Source organism: Bos taurus, chromosome 12 (genome assembly GCF_002263795.3).
Source record: "Bos taurus isolate L1 Dominette 01449 registration number 42190680 breed Hereford chromosome 12, ARS-UCD2.0, whole genome shotgun sequence".
Taxonomy (NCBI): Eukaryota; Metazoa; Chordata; class Mammalia; order Artiodactyla; family Bovidae; genus Bos; species Bos taurus.
In genome coordinates this window covers 70,164,445-70,183,497 of record NC_037339.1, presented here as the reverse complement: position 1 = coordinate 70,183,497, position 19,053 = coordinate 70,164,445, and the positions used below count along the sequence as shown (strand labels likewise).

Here is a 19,053-nt window from a genome sequence, read left to right as displayed (position 1 = left end):
AGGCAGGGCTGAGCCTGTGGGAAATCCCTCCAGTCCCTGCAGGAGGCTGGTGTGGGGAAGGCTGGAGCAGGATGAAAACTGCCTGTAATGAAGACAGACTCACTGAAAAGATGCAAAGAAATGCAGTGGAATCACACAGTCTTAGATTATAATGTAAAGGCATGATTTGCAGAATATAAATATGAATCTGTAGGGTGGTAAGTGATACAGAACTTTCTAGAGTCTCATGCTCAGGCACAAGAGGGCTTTGGGTGATTCATGAGCTCAATTTCAAACTGTCAAAGAATGTTTCATGGAAATCATGGGTTATGAGTCATCAAAGATTGTCTATGGGAGAGAAAGGATTTTACTAGGAGTTTACTAGGACTTTACTTTTACTTGTTTAAGTCTGATGCTGAGTCAAGAAGTCTGGATGAGAAAGGGATTCTTCATCTCTAAGAAGCTCCAGGAGATGCAGGTGCTGTTGACCCTGGCACCACAGTCTGAGTCATGAGGAGTTAGGAAGCTGGTAGAGAAAGCGGGACAATTTGGGAGTGGGGGGAGGGGTTGCTGAGGAAATACATAAACAAGGAGAAAATGTAGGAAACTAACATATTTGCACATTATATCCAGGTCTAGTAAGCATCTATAAAAATGTATTATCCAAATAATAACTCTGAGCAAGAAGAAAAAATAACAAACCAACATCAATCTACCTCTAGAGCTGAAAAATGCTTTAAAATAGCCTAGGACTCTCTAAAATGATCAAATAAACCATCAAATCATCTAAATGAAAAACTCAACCCATGTTCAATATCTATGCAGGAAGCCTAAGGTGCTATTTTACCTCATTTTTTGCTTGCTATTTCTTCTATAAATTAGAAACCAGCATAGTACCTATTAATTTTTCCCATTTACCCTAACTTCCAGAAATTGGGACAGCAGAGGAAATGAGGGAGAGAATAAAGCCCCATTTCTGTTGGTCTGGCTCACTCCCAGCAACCTCAGTCAACCAAATCCAACACAAAAGGGTATCCAGGAGTGACGGGGCCTGGGACAAGTGAGCAGGAGAGGAAACCCGAGGATGTACACAGGTGGTGTGAAATCACCTCATGAATATGCTGCCTGGTTATAATCTTTAAACACAGAAATGAAACTAACGGTGATACTGTGAGTGGACCATGACACAAATCAAAAGTCAAGTAACTGAAGTTATTAACTCAGTCTCCAGATTCAATCATCCCTCAAACATTTTAGAAGCTCAGATAGTCCTATGATTTGAGAATTTTAAGGTAGAAGAATACAAATATGTTATGTCCCTAAGATTTAGATCATTCATATTTAATGTCTTTGGGGGAAATTTAAGACAGGAGCAAATTGACAGAATTATGTTTATGATGAGAAATCTGATGGACATACTTAACTGCTAGTAAGCAAACATCACCTACGGTGATTTGAAGGACAGGATTGCATCATGAGGTACAGTTACTATTTTCCCAACCTACACTGAAACTGGAAATACTTAGGAGCAAGCTTTTGCCATGTGACTAACTGAAGCTGCTCTCTGGGCTGTAGCCCGCCAGGTTCCTCTGTCCATGGGGATTCTCCAGGCAAGAATACTGAAGTAGGTTGCCATGTCCTCCTCCAGGCCCTGGATATCATTTGGGCATTAAATTTAATGTTCTTTCACATCACAAGAGCTTCCCAGGTGGCGCTAGTGGTAAAGAATCTGCCGCCAATGCAAGTAGAGGTAAGAGACCTGTGTTCTATCCCTGGGTTGGGAAGACCCCCTGGAGAAGGCAATGGCAACCCATTCTAGTATTTTTGCCTGGAAAATCCCATGACCAGAGGAGCCTGGAGGGCTGCAGTCCATAGCGTCACACAGTCACAAGGGTATCATTCATTAAATATGGCTACGGTCCACCAGGTGGGTCTGAGGTAGATAGAGTTTTAAACAGCAGTTCCTAAAGTATTTAACACATCTAGAAAACTGGTTACTTATAAGGAGTTGCCTTGTGTGTATGTTTTGGTTACTGGTTGCTCACTCAACCTCTCAGCCAGCAGTCCCTCAGCACTCTCTCTGTGCCCTGCACAACACTTTCTGTGGAACATAGCTAAAAATAAGATGTTCCCTGATCTTTAGAAGCCTTAGGGTATTCTGAGATATAGATTCAAAATTACAAAGCATATGAAGATGCTCTCTTATTTTAGTTGTGGTAAAATACATATAACATACCCTTTGCCAATTTAACTATATTTAAATTGACAGTTTAGTCTTGAGTTTTCATATTGTTGTGCAACAAACCTCCAGAATATTTTTTGCCTTTTATTCTTTTTCTTGTAGAACTTAAATTCTATACTCATTAAACAATAACTCCCTACTTTCCATCCGTCTGTCCTTGGTGACCATCATTCTACTTTCTGTCTTTAGGAATTTGACTACTCTAGGAACCCCATAAAAATGGAATTATATAGTATTTTTTTTCTTGTATGTCTGGCGTGTTTCATTTAGTATGATGTACTCAAGGTTTATCCATGGGTCAGAAATTCCTTCCTTTTTAAGGCTGAATAATATTACATTGTATGGATCAGGGAGCATCTTCTTTTTATCTCTGTTCCCCAGAAAATGGCATTCTGCAGGGCACAGAGAGGGTGCTGAGGGACTGCTTGCTGGGACAGTGACTGCATAGCATTTTATTTATCCATTCACTTGTTGATGAATACATGGGTTGCTTCCTGCTTTTGAGTACAATGAATAATGCTGCTATAAGCACAGTTCAGTTCAGTTCAGTCGCTCAGTCGTATCCGACTCTTTGCGACCCCATGAACCACAACACGCCAGGCCTCCCTGTCCATCACCAACATCCAGGTGTAAAATAAATGCTATCTTAAGGGTATACAACATTAGGAGGAATTGGGAAGCAGACGCATTAGAATTAACTCAGAAAATGAGGAGGCTTTAACCAGAAGATGACTGAGGGGAAGGGTCTCTGAAGGAGAGAGGGCAGTGTGTGCACACTGGAAGCAGGGAGGATGCGGTACTTTAGGAGAATCTACACACAACCTGAGTGTTGGGGAGTGTGTGCACATGAGGACTTGAGGCTGGAGAGGTAGGTGGGGAAGAGATGCCTACTGCCTTGTCTGTTCTGGTTTAGTCTGTTCTTCAAGACTCTGCCCTGGTCCCAGCTGAGGGCCTCAAGCTGCATGGGAAAGGAACATCACTTGCAAACATGGGTGTTGACAGGACCAGGTCACAAGTCTTTCTGCCATCTTCCACCTGGAATCTTCCCTGCTCCTCTCGGTTTGCTTTCATCAACTCTGAGTGAGTCTCCAGACTCTGCCTCCATGGAGGGCTCTGGTTTTTCACCCCTGACTGAATCATGATTCTGGGCTCTTCTCTGGTGGCTCTGAGCTGGCCACACAATCCCTGCTAAAATGGATCTAGGACTGCCCTATGGTTCCAGCAGCAGCTCACCCAGTCCAGTAAGGATCATATCTGTGCTTCAGAAAGAAGCAGTCTGTGGGGGAAGGGCAGGAGGATGACAGTCAAGTGTGGTTAATGGAGGACAAGTCTACGGGAAGGGCCAAAGGACAAAAGAGGAGGCCATAGATGAAGGGCATCAGAGGAAGAAGAGAAGATTTCAGAAATACAAAGAAGAATGGATGGGAAAAAAGGAGATATTGGAGAGTTAGAGACAGTGAGTCAAGGCTGACTTCTCAGAATCCACATGAATAATCAGGTGTCAATATAGTGTCCTGGGTCAGGCTAAGTTATAGTTCAGGAGCTCAGGACCCACCAACCACCATGAGGGAGTTCACAACACAGGGAAAGAAATACTGGGATCCCCATCCCTGGTCAGTTTTCAAGAGAGAATCACCTGTGGTGTCACTGATCTAATCTGCACCCATGAAGAACAAAGAGTCCCCCCAACACACACAAGAAAGTCAACAACAGATGTGGCACTAAATCTTCAGCTGAATTTTAAAGAGGCAAATGGCTTAAACAAACCTTTTCTCCTGGTTTAATGTCTGTTGTCAGGTCCTTCAATACCAGAGGCCCATCTGAGCTGTACTTGAAGTTCACATCGCTCAAGGCAATCATTCCATTGTTGGGCCAGTCTGGTGGTGGACGAAACTCGAGTTCCCAGGGTGCTTCTTGCTCAAGCTCTGTATATTCTATCACTCTTTCTACTGAAATCATCTGAAACATATATGACATCATGTGGGTTAGGAGCAGAGGGCTTTATTTATGGATGTTCAGAGACTGTAAATAAGGTGTTCTATTTTTATGTCTTTATATCTGCTTTTTATGTGGTTAAGAATATTCCAGATCTTAGCATCTGCAAAGGACTGAAGTAGGAGTGTGATAACTTCTTTGATGATTTGCAAACTTACTCATCATCCTGTAACAGTTTCACTTAGGGCTGCTTCCTTCAACATTATATTAAAGCTAAAAGAATTATATAAATGAATGCAAAGATTTTATTTATTCACTTTCCACATCTGAATAAAAAGAATTTTGTCAAAGAAAAGAATACTTATGAACACTAATCAGTGGTTATAAAAGGGCCACATGTTATAGAGGAGTAGAACTGGATGGTCATCAAATCTCATTTTAATAATTTCTCACTTTCTATTCTATTAGAAGAGAGAAATGCAAATATTGCATTTTTATTGTTTTTCTCTCTTTGGGACAATATGCAATACTCAAAGGAGAATATAATTTAAATACTGACCAAGGCCTCCTAAACAAAAATAACTTGACATCTTTGATAGCACATTCAGAGATGTGGTTTATTCTACTAAAAAGGAGGGATACCAGCACATTCAGGTGTTTAACACATACAAGAATAAATGCTAAAATGAGGCGGGGACAGATATCTATCAATTAAACAAAGAACTACAAAATATTGAATTCTTCATTTACCAATAATGAGGAATTACCAGTTAAGAAACAATAATAAACAACCTCCCCCCAAACTGGTTTATATTCTCTCCAAGATTTCAGAACCTCCCTCCTACAGAGACATTTATTACATTTGAAGACAGTTTGTGATGAATAAAAACCTGCTGACATGGCACACATAAGACTGAGTAAAAGATATATATTTTTACATTAGCTTTAAACAGATGGATGAGGATATAAAAAACTCTGTGAGCTAGATGTAAAAACAAGTTTTAATATTTTACATAAGAATTCTTTTTATACTTTTTAATGGCAAGAAGTAGTACAGGTTAAGAATGTTAAGATAAACATCACCATATTCTCAACTTCAACGCTTAGCCTGATGCACCATGGAAACACCATCATGACGCTGAGGGCATAGGACAGTATCAGGCCAACCTGCCCAACATTCAAAGCTAAATGAGGAAGAAGAGAGGGGGAAAATGTCAGTCCTGTTTTTGACCTTGAGGCCAGTTCCTTCTATCACTTTATTAATATAACTCCTTTATAATATTTAAATCATTTACATATAATAACAATATTACTTATATTTTTACTATCATTTGATTGAGTCCACAATACAATTAAAACCTCCCTCACAAAAAAGTAAAACCACTATGAATTCAGAAAGACTATTAAATGAACTTAATCTCAATATTGTCAATATACAGTAGACAATGAGGAATAATGTTATTATTAAGACTTTTGTCATTGTGGTTTCAAGAACAATCAAGCAATGTCACTTTCTATGTCCAATGCAGCCATAGCTGGAAACCATGAAAAATAAGGCAATGGTTTCTAAAATCCAGTGCTTTTCAAACTAAAATACCATTCACATTGTTCCATATTAAAGACTGTAATTCAATATTGCTCTTATAGAATATTTAGGACTGGTAAATTCATGCTATATACACCAACACTGGCTCATCTGGTACCCACCCAGTAATGAGGGTTGTGTCCTTTGCTACAGAGAATCTTTCTTATCCCAGTGCACCAAGCACCTACAACCAAGAGACCCCAGTAGCCCTAAAGCCAAAATCTAAAGTCCTAACTTGGACAAAAAGCCTTATGATAAATTTGCTTCTCTCCATCCAACTACTAAACACTACCAGGAAAGTTTCTAAGGTCAGCTTGCTATCGCTGAGTAGACATCTACTCATTCAAAGAAAAAGAAGAGAATAAAAGGTCCCATCAAGACCCAGATGACCTCTCTACATGGGCCACACTGTGGAATCACATGCTTCAAATGCTTTAATACAATTCATTAGAACCAAACTGTACTTGTTAGACAAGGCAGCAAGAGTTTAATATAATAACTGTAAATACAGCTATAAATTTTAATCACACCATAAATAGTTATTTACACTCATACTTACTTTGTGCAAGAAGCAGGGACCCAAAGTCAATAAGACTGATGAAGATAACATAGATGATATCCAGACGCAAAGAGAACCATCGGGATACAGTTAAAAGCAAGAACCAGGCCTCTGGATTTGTAAACCATAATAAGCATAATGAATAAGTTAGGAAAACCATGTTAACTGCTTTGAACAAGAAAGACCATTTTGCTCAGTTGAGCTACAGAAGATTTTTGCACAAAGTAGGATGGCAAAGTTATACACCCAAGGAACATGAAGGTTCAAAAAGCTGTTTTCATACCAGATAACATATGGGACACAGAAGAATCAAGCCAGGGACTGTGTGGAACTATATTCAATAGCCTGTAATAATTTATGATGGAAAATTATCTGAAAAAAGTACACATATAAAACTGAATCATTTTGCTGTACATCTGAAACTAACATACTACTGTTTATCAACTATACTTCAATAAGAAAAAAATTCAACTCACAGGTTATAAACAGTAATATGATCACAATGGAGAAAATGGAAAAATGGGCTCATTGGTGCATTTCCTACAGTGCTAGGCCTCGATGTGAGGCTCATCCTCTCTCAGGGCCAACTGTTCCCAGCTTTCTGACAGCAGAGAGCACAGCTCACACACTCTTTCCAGCACCTCCACACTTATTACAGGGCCCTGCACAGTGTTTATTCTTAGGAGCCAGTGTCTATACAACCATGAGCTAACTGGATCTGCATATGACTTTCAAAATGCCACTTTTTTTTATCTTTAAGATACAATAAAGACTGGAGAGATGGGCCAGGATTTTACAGATTTAGAGGGAATTCTAAAATTTCTACCTAGGGAAAAATATTACCAATACTCGGAATAATATAAACCAAGTGAGTTAAAAATCTGTTAATTAGGTAATGATTTATCTCAGTCAAATCTGCTGCCCTGCATGCCCTGAAAAGAAAGTTGACAAACTATAGCCTGTGGGCCAAGAATAGCCATCACCTGCTTTTGTAAATAAAGTTTTATTGGAACACAGTTGTGTGCTTTTGCTGATGTATTATCTTTACCTGTTTTTGTGCTACAACAGCTAAGTTGATAAGTTACAACAGAGATAGAATGGCACACAAAGTCTAAAATATTTACTATCTGTTGTTTGAAAAAAAAAAAGTATACTGACTCCTGTCCTAAAGGGACAGAAAGCCATAGGACACCATGATGGAAGGACAATGGAAGTCGGTCTGGGGAGAAGAGGGAAAACATGCACACAGAGGGGTGCTGAGAGGAAGGGGTGGGGGAGGCAGGTGTGCAGAGGGGGACATGGGGCAGCACAGAGAGAGGTGCTGGCAAGCCAGGCCACCTGACAGGGAGGTCAGGCCTCAGACGACAGCACATCCCATCCTTTGAAATCATCTCCAGAAACTCACAGACCTGAATGCAAGTCCTGGTGTGAGTCGAACAGTTCCTGAAACCTCTGCTCAGCTTTGTATGCCCGGATGGTCCAGAGTCCTTGGAGAGAAGATGCTAAGTGGGAAAACACTGGGCTCCGTGCTGGGGAAGCAGAGACAGACACACGACAGAGAAAGTCAGGGAGGCTGGATGCAAGGAAACCCATAGCCTCCCATGTTCTGTGTTTGCACGTTCTGCCAAACAGCACACTGGAATTCCTGGTTGGGCTGCCTGGGGGAGAAGGGGTGATACCCTTTCTGGAGAGAATTCTCCATGTGCCGCTCAAACTCCTGCTCATGTCAAGCTTCACCTTAACGACCTAGAAATGAAAGATTCTCTTTAAATCTATCTTTGTGCATGCATGTTAAGTCTTTTCAGTTGTGTCTGACTCTTCACGACCCTACGGACTCACCCACCAGGCTCCTCTGTACATGGGATTCTCCAGGCAAGAATACTGGAGTGGATTGCTGTGCTCTCCTCCAGGGGATCTTCCCGACCCAGGGATCAAACCAGCATCTCTTTAGTCTCCTGCACTGGTAGGTGAGTTCTTTACCACTAGCACCACCTGGGAGGCCCTTATTCTATTGAGTAACATTTAATTGTATTTATTTTAGCTTTAACTTTACACTTTTAAAATAGCAATATGAACTTTTAACAGCACTTTTAAGAATGAGCTCATGCTCCAAATAACAAAGGCTAGGAACTCTCTTCAGGCCTTTTCTGCATTCCCAGCAGGTGTCCCAACCAGACCCCAGAACTCAATTACTCTGGAAGCAGGGGGCTCACAGCGATGACACAGGTGAATTCCGGGCCCATCACACTGTCAGGAGGATGTCAAGAGTCCAGCTTCAGAGAACACAGAAAACTCACTAGAAGCAGGCTGTGATTTCCAGAGCAAATGTGACATCAATACTATTCATCACAGACAAGGCTTCTGAGCAGGAAGTAGATGTGCCTGTTCCCCCAGGGAGACTCCTGGAATGAACTCTTGAGCGTGGCCTCCTCCACCTGCTTCCCTCACCAGGAGATCAAAGTGCAGCTGATTCTCTCCAGCAGGGATGGAGGGCATGGTCAACTTTAGAAACCAGGTGTCATCTCAGCCTTGAACCCCAGGGAACCAAACATCCCATCACCTACCTCACTTCATGCCCAAGAGTTACAGTGGGCCAGAGGGAATGCTGGCCTGTGAAAATCTATCCTGTTTCTTTCAAACCCCGCTAGGGGTGAGCAGGATGCGAGAATGAGGGAACTGGAGGGTCTGCAAAGAAAATTAACTAGTACATGAGGAGAGGGGATGTCAAGGCTCTGGTCCTACCTTGCCCAACATAACACCCTTTTCCCCACAAAGACTGAGCTCACGATCCTGAAGCAGATTATATAACAGCCATGACATCAGTCAGAAGTCATAGACAAGAGTAACCCTACAGTTTACATGACATACAACCCTGAGGACACTTGGGGACATATTCCACCTGGACTGCCAATCTTCCCTGGGGTGGGGGCGGGCAGGGGCAGGGAACCACATGAAAAGACCCCAAGGTGGCAGCCTTGCTGCAGGTTATCAGTCACCTATGTGAGAACTGCCAGTTGTTACTGTTCTTATTCCTTCACATTTGGACTTCCCTGGTGGCTCTGTGGATGAGAATCTGGCTGCCAGTGCAGGAGACAAGGGCTCAATCCCTGATCTGGGAAGATCCCACATGCCAAAGAGCAACTAAACCCGTGCACAATAATTATTGAGCCTGTGCTCTAGAGACTGGGAGCCACAAGTACTAAACCCACAAGCTGGAAGCCCAAGCCCCGTAAAGCCTGTGCTCTGAAACAAGAGAAGCCATCACAGTGAGAAGCCCGCATACCACAACTAGAGAAAAACCCACACAGCAATGAAGACTTCAGTTCAGTTCAGTCTCTCAGTCGTGTCCGACTCTTTGCGACCCCATGAATCACAGCACGCCAGCCAAAACCAAATAAATACAATTTTTAAAATACCCTCATGTTCAAAGTTCTGGTGCCTTTGGTAGTCACTAGCAAGTACTTTGGGGCTTCCCTGGTAGCTCAGCTGATAAAGAATCTGCCTGCAATGCAAGAGACCCTGTTTCAATTCTTGGGTTGTGAAGATCCCCTGGAGAATGGATAGGCTACCCGCTCCAGTATTCATGGGCTTCCCTGGTGGCACAGATGGTAAAGAATCCACCTGCAAGGCAGGAAATGTTGGTTCAATCTATGTGTTGGGAAGATCCCGTGGAGGAGGGCATGGCAACCCACTCCAGTATTCTTGCCTGGAATCCCCATGGACAGGAGCCTGGCGATACAGTCCATGGGGTCACAAAGAGTCAACATGACTGAGCAACTAAGCACAGCACAGCACAGCAAGTATTTTACAAGCTTCAATTTAAGAAATCCGGAGAGCTCCAGAGGGCAGGTATTAGTATACCTGTGTTAGAGGGAAAACGAGGCTGAGGAATTAAGAGTACTTCCTGCCCAAGATTAAGCAAATTAACTCACCTAAATGGTAGAGCTGAGTGTCAGACCCAATTCTGTCTTATTTCCAAGGCTGTGCCTTTAATCATAACAGCAGTGTCTCAGAGGGAGAATAATCAGGTTTAAGAATGTCCATGCGTGACTAAACGCACTTTTCTCCAGACTTTGTTTACCTTCAGAAAACCCTCAAATCTTACTTAGCTAACATCCAACAGCCTTAGCCATTACCATACACCATACTAAGGACCTTAGGTTGAATAAAGTCCGAGGGAATCCGGCAGGAGAATGCCTTAAAACAGCAAACTTGAGGATCTGTGGTCTGAATAAATGTGGCACATGTGCTAACCCTTCGTCAGCAATGTCCCTGGAAGACATTGCTAGTTGATCACAGAATCCTTACAGATAGGATTTGATACAGATTCATAATTCAGGCACTGCCAAATGAATAGGTTTGGCTAGGTAAATGCAACCAAATGCCATCCTGGTTTTGCATTTTGGTTACGCTCAGTTCTATAAAAATGAAACACCATTATGATCAGCTGCAGATTTGTCACTAAGAGAACAAAAGTCAACATAATGCTCCAAAAAGGTAGGCAGCTGGATCTGAATATAAACCTTAGGATTTTAGCAGTTTTTCAGAGCACAGGAATGAAGTAGACTTATGCTTTCTGGTTATAGCAATCCTTTTAGCTGGAGGCTCCAGCAGTAGCCTTAAAATATACTATTAGTTACTGCATAGAGAAAATAGAGAAAAAAAGTGGTATTATTATTTATGGCACAGACCCACAACCTGGAGAGAGAACATAAACAGTTCTAATCAACAGGCCATCTCATTTGGTTACCCGGGGTGTAGAGGAGTGGGTATTTGGATTGAATTTACTGTCTAACATTGTTACAGCCTACCAGGTTGCAAAAAATCTAAATACTCCACAGGGATGGGGCCAAAAAGTTCTCAGACTCTCCAGGTGAAATCCTGCACTGCTTTTTGAAAAAGGCCTCAGGAGGTGCCCTTCTCTCCACTTCCAAGTGGATGGGAAGTGGCCCATGCTCCAATCAAAAAAATCTCTGAAAAACCTTCCTTCTGGAACAATCTCTCTTTGAATGGAACAACCTGCTTTGAACAAGACTGTTGAATGACTCCATTTCATGACTGACTTCAAATCATAAAATGATTGAAGCCCTGTCTACACAAAAGACTAAATGGAGCTCATCACTTCTATTCTGTTTTCCCAGGTCCTACCATCCTACGAAATCACATCAACAAAATATCACACATGTCTGGACTCTACTGCCCCATAATACAATCAAACACCTCACAAAACCCAGACCTCATGGGAGTTTAGCTAGTTCTCTTGACTGAAAAATTTTTCTATAGCTTTTATGACACCAACTGTACTTTATGCAAATACACAGGATGAATGCCTCTCAAGAATTTGTTATTAAAAATGAAACACACAAATTTCACCACCAAAAACTCTTTTGTCTTGATTAACTTAGATTTTTCCACTTAGCAGATACAGAGAAGAATGAAACTCAATACATTTCTCTTCTTGGCTTGGTTTCTAGAAAGTTAAGTTGGTATTAACTTGCAGTAACTATCTGCAGTAAAATGGTTACGGTTTCTGATACAAACATCTTCTTCCTTTGTTTTCTGTCTGGTGTCCTTATACCTTCTTTAAAAATATTTAACAATTATACTTTCATTATAATTTTTTGTTTTAATATTGATGAAATATGTCTGTGCATTAATGATGAGATAAGTTCTGGATTATTTCATCCTCTGTGACTACCTGAAGAATAGAATGATTAATCATAAAATAATGTTCCCCATTATTCTAGAACTAGAAAGCTTAATGGAGTGATAAACTAAAACTACTAAACAGATCCGCCTCCTGGGTCCTCCTAAAGGGATTATTTCCAGCATCATTTATATGAACAGTCTTGGGGAGGGGTGACCATAATGTGACATCATCTCAAATACTGGTGATGATAAAGAGAAAACCTGGAAATAACAGGGCTTATCTTTTCAATACATTTAACAACTACAACTTACTTACCATCTTAGGAGTATGTGAAAGAATGTATTTTCTAAAAATATCACCTCTGACATATGAGTACACTTCCTGATGCCTCCTTTCCTTTTCTTAATGTTTTCCTTTCCTTGTCATTTCTAGTAACTTCAAGGGAAGAAAAATTCCCTATTTTCCTTCTACAATAGTATCAACATGATGAAACATATTATTTTTTGGAAAACTGTTTACTGGGTGGCTGTTCTGTGTTAGGAAGTATGTCATGAAGAAGACAGAAATGGCCCCTGTCCTCATGGTATTCATATTCGTCCTTGTGTTAAAATGCAAAGCTGCAGCTGACCTGTCACCAACTCAACTTGGCTTAAGGGTCACTCTGACTCACAGGGCCCATAATATGCAATTACCTAATGCTGACTTAGGGAGAAATTCCAAAAGATATATTCTGCAGGATTTCAGGGATGTTGTTAATTATGGTATAAATGCAGCCAACCTGCATTGCCATCCCAACCTGAGAGTCCCAGTACTCACTTGAACATTCCAGGCGTTTCACATCTCGTGATGTCTCTAAGAAATACCACCGAAGAAAAAAGAAAATGATGCCAAGGGGAATCACAGGTATAGCAATCCAAGGGATCACCACCACCACCACAACCACCACACCAATCACTTGTAGAAATGTCTGGAAGAGTGAAAAACAGATACAGGGGCCTCATTATCTAGGATTCTTTTCAAAAATAAACTTTAGGAAGGTGGTCCTAAGATGGCGGAGGAATAGGATGGGGAGACCACTTTCTCCCCTACAAATCTATCAAAAGAACATTTGAACGCTGAGTAAATGTCACAAAACAACTTCTGAATGCTGGCAGAGGACATCAGGCACTCAGAAAAGCAGCCCATTGTCTTCAAAAGGAGGTAGGAAAAAATATAAAAGACAAAAAGAAAGACAAAAGAGGTGGGGATGGAGCTCCGTTCTGGGAAGGGAGTCGTAAAAAAAAGAGAAGTTTCCAAACACCAGGAAACACGCTCACTGCCGAGTCTGTGGTAAGCCTTGGAACCACAGAGGGCAACAAAGCAGGGAGGAAAAATAAATAAATAATTAAAACCCACAGATTACCTGCCCAACGGTAACTCCCCCAGCAGAGAAGCAGCACAGATTCCTGCACCTGCCACGAGCAAGCGGGGGCTGGGCAGAGAGGCACGGGCTGCATTGCTTAGAGTAAGACCAGGCCTGAATGCCCCGAGGGCAATCTGAGGGAACTAATTTGGGCTAGCAAACCAGACTGTGGGATAGCTACCACGCAATGGCACCCCACTCCAGGACTGTTGCCTGGAAAATCCCATGGATGGAGGAGCCTGGTAGGCTGCAGTCCATGGGGTCGCTAAGAGTTGGACACAACTGTGGGACTTCACTTTCACTCTCCACTTTCATGCATTGGAGAAGGAAATGGCAACCCACTCCAGTGTTCTTGCCTGGAGAATCCCATGGACAGAGAAGGCTAGTAGGCTGCAGTCCATGGGGTCACACAGAGTCGGACACGACTGAAGAGACTTAGCAGCAGCAGCAGCAGCAAAAAGCCCTAACCTAAGACACCTTCAGGCCCGCTCACAGAATAGGAGTGAGCAGAGCTACGAGAAAAGCCTTAACCTAAGACGCCGTCAGGCACGCTCACAGAACAAAGGACTGCAGAGCTAGCCAGCTGCAGACCATCCCTCTCCGGTGACAGGCAGGCGAGGGCAGCCAGAGCCGGAAGGGGGCAATCGCGGCCCCAGAGAGGCATTATCCACCTAACTGCAAGCAGGCTTCATTGCTCAGACTTCTTGGGATTCTGGACAGTCAACATCCGCCTGAGAAGGTGAGCTGGTTATGCACCGAGAAAACCAAGCGGCAAAGACAGGGGGGGGCAATAAGTCGCAGCGACATCGGTTGCCAAACACCTGGTCACCTGAGCTGCTTGGACCTGGGAAGGGCACAAAATGCAGGCCCAACCGAGTCTGCACCTCTGAGGTCTACTCGAGTACCTGAACCTGAGCGGTTTAGACCTGGGAAGTGCACACAACCCAGGGCCCACCTCAGACAGTTCCCGGCAGAGCAACCTTGAGCCTAAGCAGTGTAGACAGGGAAAGCACACACGCCGTGAGCGGGGGCAAACCCAGTGTGGCCAAGACACTGCGAGCACACGCCAGTATTATTTGTTTGCAGCATCCCTCCCTCCCCACAGCACCGCTGAACAAGTGAGCCTAAAAAGGCATCCACCACCGCCTCCTTATGTCAGGGCAGAAATTAGACACTGAACAGACCAGCAAACAGAAAAAGCTAAAGCAGAGGGAATCACCTTGGAAGTGACAGGTGCAACAGATTAAAATCCTGTAGTTAGTACAAACTACATAGGAAGGGGCCTGCCGGATCAAGGAACTATATGAAAATGAACTGACCCCACACTACTCACAACAACACCAGAGAAAGTCCTAGATATATTTTTACTATTTTTACTATCAGTCTTTAATTTTTTTAATTTTTAAGTCCTCTTTTACTCCTTTAATTTTCATTTTTATAACCTACTATTACTTTGCAAAAAAAAAAGAGACCCTATTTTTTAAAACAAACTTCATATATATATATATATATATATATATATATTATAATTTTTGTGACTTTTTTTCCCTTTAATATTGTATTTTTGAAAATCCAACCTCTACTCTAGATTTTTCATCTTTGCTTTCTTGCATTTGTTATCAATTTTGTACTTTTAAGAATCCAATCTTCAGTACCCATTTTTACTTGGGAGTGAGATTACTGGCTTGACTGCTCTCTCCCCTTTGGACTCTCCTTTTTCTCCACCAGGTCGCCTCTATCTCCCCCCTCCCGCTTCTCTTCTCTACCCAACTCTGTGAATCTCTTTCTGTGTTCCAGACTGTGGAGAACACTTAGGGAACTGATTACTGGCTGGATCTGTCTCTCTCCTTTTGATTACTCCCTTTATCTCCTGGCCACCTCTGTTTCCTTCCTCCCTCTTCTCTTCTCTGTATAACTCCGTGAACATCTCTGAGTGGTCTAGGTTGTGGAGCGCACATAAGGAAGTGATTTCTGGCTACCTTTCTCTCTCCTCTTTTGATTCTACCTCATCTCATTCAGGTCACCTCTATCTCCTTCCTCTGTCTTCTCTTCTCCTTGTAACTCTGTGAACCTCTCTGGGTGTCCCCCACTGTGGAGAAACTTTTCATCTTTAACCTAGATGTTTTATCAACAGTGCTGTATAGATGGAGAAGTCTTGAGGCTACTGTAAAAATAAGACTGAAAACCAGAAGCAGGAGGCTTAAGTCCAAATCCTGAGAACACCAGAGGACTCCTGACTCCAGGGAACATTAATCAACAGGAGCTCATCAAACGCCTCCATACCTACACTGAAACCAAGAACCACCCAAGGGCCAACAAGTTCCAGAGCAAGACATACCACACAAATTCTTCAGCAACACACCCCTGAGCCTCAATATACAGGCTACCCAAAGTCACTCCAAACCCATTGACATCTAATAACTCATTACTGGACACTTCATTGCACTCCAGAGAGAAGAAATACAGCTCCACCCACAAGAACACCAACACAAGCTTCCCTAACCAGGAAACCTTGACAAGCTACTCGTACAACCCCACCCACAGCCAGGAAACTCCACAATAAAGACAACTCCACAAACTGCCAGAATACAGAAAGGCCACCCCAAATACAGCAATATAAACAAGATGAAAAGACAGAGGAATACCCAGCAGGTAAAGGAACAGGATAAACCCACTAAACCAAGCAAAAGAGGAAGAGATAGGGAATCTACCTGATAAAGAATTCCGAATAATGATAGTGAAAATGATCCAAAATCTTGAAAACAAAATGGAATCACAGATAAACAGCCTAGAGACAAGGATTGAGAAGATGCAAGAAAGGCTTAACAAGGACCTAGAAGAAATAAAAAAGAGTCAATATATAATGAACAATGCAATAAATGAGATCAAAAACACTCTGGAGGGAACAAATAGTAGAATAACAGGGGCAGAAGATAGGATTAGTGAGGTAGAAGATAGAATGGTAGAAATAAATGAATCAGAGAGAAAAAAAAAAGAATTAAAAGAAATGACGACAACCTCAGAGACCTCTGGGACAATGTTAAATGCCCCAACATTCGAATCATAGGAGTCCCAGAAGAAGAAGACAAAAAGAAAGACCATGAGAAAATACTTGAGGAGATAATAGCTGGAAACTTCCCTAAAATGGGGAAGGAAATAATCACCCAAGTCCAAGAAACCCAGAGAGTCCCAAACAGGATAAACCCAAGGCAAAACACCCCAAGACACATATTAATCAAATTAACAAAGATCAAATACAAAGAACAAATATTAAAAGCAGCAAGGGAAAAATAACACATAACACACAAGGGGATTCCTACAAGGATAACAGCTGATTTTTCAATAGAAACTCTTCAGGCCAGGAGGAAATGGCAGGACATACTTAAAGTGATGAAAGAAAATAAGCTTTACAGACAAGCAAAAGCTGAGAGAATTCAACACCACCAAACCAGCTCTCCAACAAATGCTAAAGGATCTTCTCTAGACAGGAAACACAAAAAGGGTGTATAAACTTGAACCCAAAACAATAAAGTAAATGGCAACAAGATCATACTTATCAATAATTACCTTAAATGTAAATGGGTTGAATGCCACAACCAAAAACCAAAGATTGGGTGAATGGGTAGAAAAACAAGACCCCTATATGTTGTCTACAAGAGACCCACCTCAAAACAAGGGACACATACAGACTGAAAGTGAAGGGCTGGAAAAAGATATTCCACGCAAATAGAGACCAAAAGAAAGCAGGAGTGGCAACACTCATATCAGATAAAATGGATTTTAAAACAAAGGCTGTGAAAAGAGACAAAGAAGGACACTACATAATGATCAAAGAATCAATCCAAGAAGAAGATATGACAATTATATATGCACCCAACATAGGAGCACCGAAATATGTAAAGACAAATGCTAACAAGTATGAAAGGGGAAATTAACAATAACACAATAATAGTGGGAGACTTTAATACCCCACTCACACCTATGGATAGATTAACTAAACAGAAAATTAACTAGGAAACACAAACTTTAAATGATACAATAGGCCAGTTAGACCTAATTGATATCCATAGGACATTTCACCCCAAAACAATGAATTTCACCTTTTTCTCAAGTGCACATGGAACTTTCTCTAGGATAGATCACATCCTGGGCCATAAATCTAGCCTTCATAAATTCAAAGAAATTGAAATCATTCCAAGCATCTTTTCTGACCACAATGCAGTAAGATTAGATCTCAATTACAGGAGAAAAATTATTAAAAATGCCAACATATGGAGGATGAACAACATGCTGCTGAAAAACCAACAAATCACAGAAGAAATAAAAAAGAAATCAAAATATGCATAGAAATGAATGAAAATGAAAACACAACAACCCAAAACCTGTGGGACACTGTAAAAGCAGCACTAAGGGGAAGGTTCATAGCAATACAGGCATACCTCAAGAAACAAGAAAAAAGTCAAATAAATAACCTAACTCTACACCTAAAGCAACTAGAAAAGGAAGAAATGAAGAACCCCAAGGTTAGTAGAAGGAAAGAAATCTAAAAAACTAGGGCAGAAATAAATGCAAAAGAAACAAAGAGACAATAGCAAAAATCAACAAAGCCAAAAGCTGGTTCTTTGAGAGGATAAATAAAATTCACAAACCATTAGCCAGACTCATCAAGAAACAAAGGGAGAAAAATCAAATCAATAAAATTGGAAATGAAAATGGAGAGATCACAACAGACAACACAGAAATACAAAGGATCATAAGAGACTACTATCAGGAATTATATGCTAATAAAACGGACAACTTGGAAGAAATGGACAAATTCTTAGAAAAGTACAACTTTCCAAAACCGGACCAGGAAGAAATAGAAAATCTTAACAGACTCATCATAAGCACGGAAATTGAAACTGTAATCAGAAATCTTCCAGCAAACAAAAGCCCAGGTCCAGACGGCTTCACAGCTGAATTTTACCAAAAATTTAGAGAAGAGCTAACACCTATCCTACTCAAACTCTTCCAGAAAATTGCAGAGGAAGGTAAATTTCCAAACTCATTCTATGAGGCCACCATCACCCTAATAACAAAATCTGACAAAGATGCCACAAAAAAAAGAAAACTACAGGCCAATATCACTGATGCACATACATGCAAAAATCCTTAACAAAATTCTAGCAATCAGAATCATGACCAAGTGGGCTTTATCCCAGGGATGCAAGGATTCTTCAATATCCACAAATCAATCAATGTAATATACCACATTAACAAATTGAAAAATAAAAACCATATGATTATCTCAATAGATGCAGAGAAAGCCTTTGACAAAATTCAACATCCATTTATAATAAAAACTCCCCAGAAAGCAGGAATAGAAGGAACATACCTCAACATAATAAAAGCTATATATGACAAACCCACAGCAAACATTATCCTCAATGGTGAAAAATTGAAAGCACTTCCCCTAAAGTCAGGAATAAGACAAGGCTGCCCATTCTCACCACTACTAATCAACATAGTTTTGGAAGTTTTGGCCACAGCAATCAGAGTAGAAAAAGAAACAAAAGGAATCCAAATTGGAAACTAAGAAGTCAAACTCTCACTGTTTGCAGATGACACGATCCTCTACATAGAAAACCCTAAAGACTCTACCAGAAAATTACTAGAACTAATCAATGAATATAGTAAAGTGGCAGGGTATAAAATCACACAC

At 41.3% G+C, this 19,053-nt stretch overlaps 1 protein-coding gene across 1 annotated transcript in view; it reads right to left on the bottom strand.

Annotated features, from left to right (window-relative positions):
* Window positions 1-19,053, bottom strand: part of LOC784305 (ATP-binding cassette sub-family C member 4-like) — a 251,837-nt gene that overhangs the window by 53,729 nt on the left and 179,055 nt on the right. Inside the window, exons 20-24 of the mRNA XM_059892172.1 lie at window positions 12,767-12,917; window positions 7,710-7,829; window positions 6,301-6,411; window positions 5,240-5,340; window positions 3,989-4,180 (exon numbers count right to left, since the gene is read on the bottom strand). Of these exons, the coding sequence (XP_059748155.1) occupies window positions 3,989-4,180; window positions 5,240-5,340; window positions 6,301-6,411; window positions 7,710-7,829; window positions 12,767-12,917 (675 nt within the window). The remainder of the gene's footprint in view (window positions 1-3,988; window positions 4,181-5,239; window positions 5,341-6,300; window positions 6,412-7,709; window positions 7,830-12,766; window positions 12,918-19,053) is intronic.